Here is a 6,694-nt window from a genome sequence, read left to right as displayed (position 1 = left end):
AATCCTACTCCTTCTGGACTCCGAGCTAGTTTTCGGGCAAGCACAGGTGGTTTTCCGGCTGGGAAGAAAGGGACCGGGAGATTGTTTCCGGGGATTGGAGGTCGTTTTCCGGCGAGGTTGGCAGTGGGCTCGCATCCAAGAAGATAACTATCCATCCAAAAGAAGCAGCTTTTCTACAAGAAAAAAGAAAAGGATTTCAAGAAAAATACGATAGAAGGAAGTGCACCTCCGATCTTTACTACTTTCTTGGCCACATGACAGGGAGGGTCTAGAACTCTTCAGCAAAGGAAGGTGGTTTTCTTGCCACCCGAAGTAGTTTCACGGCAAGCAACTTGAAGGTGTTTGAGGAATTCCGAAGTGGTTTTCCGGTAGAGAGAATGTGGAGTGGAGGAAAGAAGTTTCCGGTGGGAGGGTCGCAGAAGATGGCAGCGTTGGAGTCGTCTCCTTGCACTCCGGCAAAGGCGGCGACGGCGACCATCCATAGAAATCCAAGCGACGGCACACCTTTGAAGCATGTACAGCCTAAGTTGCCGGCTGGAGATTCTCCGTACGTGCGAGCAAAGCACGTCCAGGCAAGAACTCTGTTCTTTCTGTTTTCTCTGGCTCCTACACCGTGATATTTGGTGACGTTTAGATAATCTGTGATGTTAATCTCTTAAAGCGTTTGGTTGTTCTATATGGCTAATTGAATTGTTTGGAGTTTTACACCTTTTCTTTATGCTTTCTTGTGGATTTTGGAGTTCTTATGGTTGTTTTCTTCCTTTGATTCTTGATATATCTTGATGAAATATTTGTTTCTTTCTTTTTCCTGCTCCTGTTTTTAATCTTTTTGCTGGCCTCAATGGATGGTGACTCTGTTATAATTTGCATCCATATAAGTGATTACAAGGAACTTTTTTTCATTTAGAGGAATTCTCTTTCCTTTCTTTCTTTTCGATCCCTTTTTATGGTTTCTTTGACCATATGGTGCATTGTTTTGGAACCTGAGTTAATTTAGTTACTAAATAGATTTTCGTGTGATAATTCTTGCTGATCAAATTGGCATTCTTTTTCTTCTTTGGAAAGAGAATTATTCAAGGTAGGACTAATCATGGTTTAGGGATCAAAAGTTACAAAACCTCAATTCAGAATAGATGTTTTTCCCTTCTTTTTTTTTTATTGTCTGTGACATGGTATATGTGATTCTTTAAGTAATTTTTTTCCCTTTCATATTTGATTTTGTTCATCTAATGCCTACACATGAAAAAATACAAGGTGTATTTGGTCCTCCATTGAGAAAATGAGCAATGCTTGACATATCTTTCCTCTAAAATAATATCAGACACTCACAAATATAAGTATCCATTTGATTGAGCACCTTGATTTGAGCACTGTATATGGAATTTAAAATTTTTTGGTAACTTCGTTCGAAGAAAACATAGATTATATGGCGCTTGATATTGCTGTACTAGCTAGGTCTTTCTTACAACTGTTTATTTCCATGAAATGGTGAATTAGATTTTTCACTCATGGCCCTTTTCTTTCAATGTCCTTGTAATTTCCTTCCTCGACTAGATGATGCTCTTCTCTGAGTTCTGCACTAAATTTTCATCATTTTTCTAGTTTCACTAATAATAGGTCAAAAAAACTGCAAGTTGTGGACCCCTTCTATATCAAAGCTCCCCATTTCATCATCTATCCACTTTTCTGGTTTGTTGGTTTACTTTGCAATGGGTATCTTTTTCAATGTTCTTGGTGAATCTTCTTTGTTGGTATGACTACCTAAAGTTTCCTTGATATCGTGGTCCTTTACTGCTTCTTTGTCATTGGGCAAATAGATGTTGGTTGCAAGATTACAATAGACATAATGACTGAGCAAAAAAAATATTGAGTTCCTAGATTTCACTTATTTAAATGCATAAAATCAACTAATGATCACTGGTGGTACTCATCTAATATGAATTATCATTAGTAAAGTCAAGATGACAGTCACTACAATCCAGTGTAGCTTGTATAGCTTGAAAGTTCCTATATGGTTTTACTTTGTTATCGAGACCTAGCTTAAATATCCTTTGGCTTCCCTGATTCTGAATACACTGCAAATATTCTGCTCTAACTAGTTAATTAAAAATATTGCAAGTCCATTTATGGGGTTTCCAGTATGATGGTATAGAGAATAGGAAATTAGACTAATCATACGACATTCTTCTTCTTAAGTCTTTAACTTCTTTACTAATCATATTTTTATCTTCTGAGGGAGTTATCTTATAATATGAAACTTAATTCTCTTGGAGACCACCTCATTCAAGAAGCAGCATCCTCAAGTTATTTTGCTTTAGTTTTTAGGCTTGATGGTTCTCTGTCAGCCTTCTTCTAGGAATTTTATCAAATCATTTCCTAATGTAGCCTTTTCTGGATTAAAAAACAGTCATAATTATTGCTATAATGTGTCTTTGCAGTTAGTAGAAAAGGATCCAAACAAAGCAATTCCACTATTCTGGGCTGCTATAAACAGTGGAGACCGAGTTGACAGTGCATTAAAGGACATGGCTGTTGTAATGAAACAAGTGAATCGAGCTGAAGAGGCCATTGAGGCAATAAAATCTTTCCGCTATTTATGCTCTATCCAAGCACAGGAGCCTCTTGATAATGTTCTTCTTGACCTATACAAGGTGAGAGGTTAATACACTGAGTATCTCTGCTATTACTTTCTGAGCATTTTTGTGTTGCTAAGAATCGATAGCAATAGTCTAGTTGTATAGCAACAATCTTAATTCTCTTAAAATTTTAATTTTCCATAATTTTCTGAAACTTCTTAGGTTAACTCCAGTTTTGGATATCTTCATTTAATTTTGCTATGGTTTGTTGATAAATATTTAATTGCAAATACCTGGGTCCCTGAACTTTGACATATCTGGCAAGTTTGGTTTTCTGAGAACAAATCTTAACATTTGTTAACAGAAATGTGGTAAGATAGATGATCAAATTGAAATGCTGAACTTCAAGCTGAAGATGATTGATGATGGGCTAGCATTTGGTGGGAGGACAACAAAATTGGCGAGATCTCAAGGAAAAAAGTTTCATGTTTCCCTCGTGCAAGAAAAATCCAGGTCACTAGATTTTTATGGTTACTCCACTTCTCCCTAGGTCTCTAATTTGTAATACTAACACATCTCTCCAGTTTTGCTCCAAATAGATCAAAAAGTCTCGTTGTTTCTAATTTGTGATTTTTTGAATCCAAATGCAGGTTGCTAGGGAATCTTGCCTGGGCTTACATGCAATCAGATAACTACATGGCAGCAGAATCACTTTACTGGTATGCTTCTGATACACAAATTGTTATTTTTTGTGACATTAAAATTGATGTTTCGATAAATGTTACTGGTGATCAATTGGATATAATATATGTATGTATGCAAGTTCCTTATAAAAAAAATGATCTAGTACTTATCGTTCAAAATATGGAGTTTGTAGTTGTTTTATAACAACAAAGTAAGGAAACAACCAGTAGCTTACATTTATTTTTACGAAATAGAAGCTCATCAATCTTTTCACCTGAAAATATTTGAGGTATAGAAGAATATAAGAATAACAAAAGTGTGGACTTGCTGGCTTTCAGCTTGTTACAGCAGAAGCAGCTTACAAAACTGTAGGACTAGTTTTTATTAAGAATCCCCTCATCAGGAAGTCTTAAGTTTCTAATATTCAGATACTTTGACTAAGTGGAAAAAAAAGGAGCCATAATTTTGACTCAGTGCCCTGTCAAACTAGGTTTCTATTTTTATGAGAAATCTATGATGAGAAATCAACTTCTGAGAGGGAGAGGAAAAAAAAAAAAAAACAACAACTGATATCTTATTATTTATCATGGAGTGCAGGCAAGCATTGGCAATAGAACCAGATCATAACAAGCAGTGCAATTTAGCTATCTGCTTGATGAAGACAGGAAGACTAGTAGAAGCAAAATCCCTCCTGCAAAACATCAAAGAGCCATCTAGAGAAGCGCAAATCACCAACAGCAGTACCGAATCCTACCTTAGATCCTTTGAACGGGCTTCTGAAATGCTTATGACACTTGAGTCGCAATCAGGACTACAACTTGAGGGGCATAATATATCTGCCACAGCTTCAAATCCTGTAAATAGCAGAAGAAGTGAAGATTTCAATGGTAAGAACTTGTTGAATGAGTTTTCTTCACCTTTGTCTGTTGGAAAATGGAAGAGAGAATCTGTCAGTCAGAGAGTTCCCTCACCACCCTCCTGCGGTTGGAAATCTCCAAAGTATGTCACTCCATCATTCAACAAATGGCCTGGTCAGGTAGAAGCGTCTGCTGATATTTGTCAACAAAGATCGAAATCCTCTTGTAACAAAGCATTGTTTTCACCAGCATCTGTGGATGGAAGCCCAAATTCGAAAACATTAGCCGATGAAGAGCATTCTGGCACATCCATCAAGAACCATGCTACAGCATTTGAGAAACCTTTAACAATTGTTGAAACAAAGAAGTATCCAATTGAAGATAACAGTCCAAAGCCCGAGCTAACAAGAGAACCACAAACTCATAGTGGAATTTCGCAAGCCAAAGGACTAAAAGGACTGGCTAATGATGCCTTATCAGCTATAGCTGGTGCAGATATGATCCCCAGATCTGTAAACCTGGTCATGGGAAGCAGGAGACAGGCAGATGCTGTCAAAGTGGAAGCAGTTAGTCAAAGGAGGAGGAAAGAACAATCACATAGCTCAGATAATATATCAGTTACTGGCCGTAAAAATCTGAATCCACCAGCACAAGATTGCTTGTTTGCAAATGGAGAAAGAAGAACAAAGGCAAATCATGTGATGGATACTCTAGTCCCCAAACCACTGGTTCAGTCACTTACAGCCAATGGAAATATATCAGCAAATGCACCAAGCAAAGAAAGTGGCAGTAGCATGAAAGCTTCAGAAAACAAGAATCAGGGTCAGAAGTCACAAAACTGTGAAAAAGGCAGTCCAAGATGCAATGACATTGGTGAAGAGGAAGTTTTCTCTGGGATTATGAAAATGGGACATCCTCAGAACCTTGATTTGGATAATAATTTAACTTCGATAACTGAAAGCATGAAACCTCCTGAAGACCCCTCTATCTTCACTAGTGGCAGAATGCACTTCCGAGAGCCTGCAGTGCAGAGCTGCAGTGCTGATGTTCATGTTCTAAAGTCAAAAATATCAATCCAATCCCCGAACCAAGTTAGTTTTGGCAGCTTATCCACTTCTATGAATGTGAATCAGATCCAAGGATCTGATGTGTCCACAGATATTGGGGGACAGATAGAAATCCTTGGGGAGAAGTTTCCCCAAGGAGTTTCAAACAATGGTAACTCTCAGAATTCTGACAATGCTTCAGCTTGCATGGACAAAATTCCAGAGTTTAGAGGTGACAAACCAGTTTCATATGGTGGAAACAGAACATGGGCTGAAATGGTAGAAGAAGAAGAAGAAAACTTGGCTAATGAGAACTTGAGAATTGATATAGTAGCTGATCATGCAACTGGAAGTTGCAAAAATTCATCTGAAGAACATGTTAAGACACCTCCAGCATTAAACAGCAAAAAAACTTGGGCTGATATGGTAGAGGAAGAAGAATGCTTGGTTAGTGGGAATCTAAATCATAGTGCTGCGATCGATAGCCATGATGGAAGCCGCAAACATGCATCCACTGAACAACCGGCGCATGAAGGATTCCCAGATGAAAATGTGAACTTCATTAATATTGTCAGATCCACTCCTTGCCAGAAGCATCAGATGCCACAAAACTATGCTGCAAGGTTCTGCCAAAAGATTAGTATGCTGGATATTCAAGAAGGGTCTGAAAGTGGGAGCAAAACACCAAGAAAGAATTCGTCAGCTCGGCGATCTCTCTCATTTGATGAGCAGCCAATGTGGGATCTTTCTAAGGGTTGCTTCCTAGAGGCTGGCCTCCGGGATTCTCTTCATATGGTGGCCAAGGGAAGCTGGTCTAATTGTGAAATGAATTTGAAGCGAGCTAAGCAGTGCAACAGACTTAGAGTTTTCCAGGAAATTACACTTGACGAAGATGGAAGAGATTGAACATAGGTGGAATCAAATTCATTAGCAACAAGGAATTTGGTGACTTTCTAAGTTCTGTCCTCACCATTGTTTCCCAAGTTTTTTCTTCTTTAATGCATGAAATGTGATACTTGAAGAACATCCATTTTCTAATTCTTTATTTTACTCGATTGTGATTGACTTGAATTTGAAATAATTATAAAATATCTTTGTTTATAAATTTTCTACTCACTGACTATATTAATTTTCTTTTATGATATTTTCTAAATTTTCTTTATTCAAATATTTTCTACTCCCCATAATTATTTGACTATGGTGGGATATTTTCAATAATTAGCAATTTTGCTTTTTTTTGGAAATTTTGCACTCACTACAATTAACTTGACTTTGAAATAATTTCAAATATTATTTATTTGAATTTCTCTGCACATTTACTATACTAATTTTCTTTGTTTGTGAATTTTCAATTTTTTTTATTTGTATATTTTCTACTTATCATAATTATATCTGACAACTATGGGAAATTTATATATAAAAAAATTTCTAAAAGTTTAACTATGTTGGGAAACTTTCTGTATTTTTGGATATGATGGGATATTTTTTATATTTTAGGAAGAGAAAGGGTAAGAAAATGATAGATGGAATC

At 37.0% G+C, this 6,694-nt stretch overlaps 1 protein-coding gene across 1 annotated transcript; it reads left to right on the top strand.

The window, feature by feature from the left end:
• LOC105049157 (uncharacterized) lies at positions 1 to 6,179 on the top strand. The gene is made up of 5 exons (XM_010928728.4): positions 1 to 572; positions 2,439 to 2,651; positions 2,941 to 3,089; positions 3,227 to 3,295; positions 3,858 to 6,179. The coding sequence occupies exons 1-5, from the start codon at positions 378 to 380 to the stop codon at positions 6,067 to 6,069; spliced, it is 2,838 nt and encodes a 945-aa protein (XP_010927030.4). The 5' UTR covers positions 1 to 377; the 3' UTR covers positions 6,070 to 6,179.
• Positions 6,180 to 6,694: the final 515 nt, after the last annotated feature.

The sequence above is a fragment of the Elaeis guineensis genome, chromosome 7 (genome assembly GCF_000442705.2).
Source record: "Elaeis guineensis isolate ETL-2024a chromosome 7, EG11, whole genome shotgun sequence".
In the NCBI taxonomy this organism is placed as follows: Eukaryota; Viridiplantae; Streptophyta; class Magnoliopsida; order Arecales; family Arecaceae; genus Elaeis; species Elaeis guineensis.
The sequence above is the reverse complement of the archived record's forward strand: the minus strand, read 5'-3'. Positions and strand labels throughout refer to the sequence as shown.

Coding starts and splice junctions, on each gene's coding strand:
- LOC105049157 (XM_010928728.4), top strand. CDS start 378: ATGTGGAGTGGAGGAAAGAAGTTTCCGGTGGGAGGGTCGCAGAAGATG. Junction 3,090..3,226: donor CTCGTGCAAGAAAAATCCAG/GTCACTAGATTT, acceptor ATCCAAATGCAG/GTTGCTAGGGAATCTTGCCT. Junction 3,296..3,857: donor GCAGCAGAATCACTTTACTG/GTATGCTTCTGA, acceptor CATGGAGTGCAG/GCAAGCATTGGCAATAGAAC.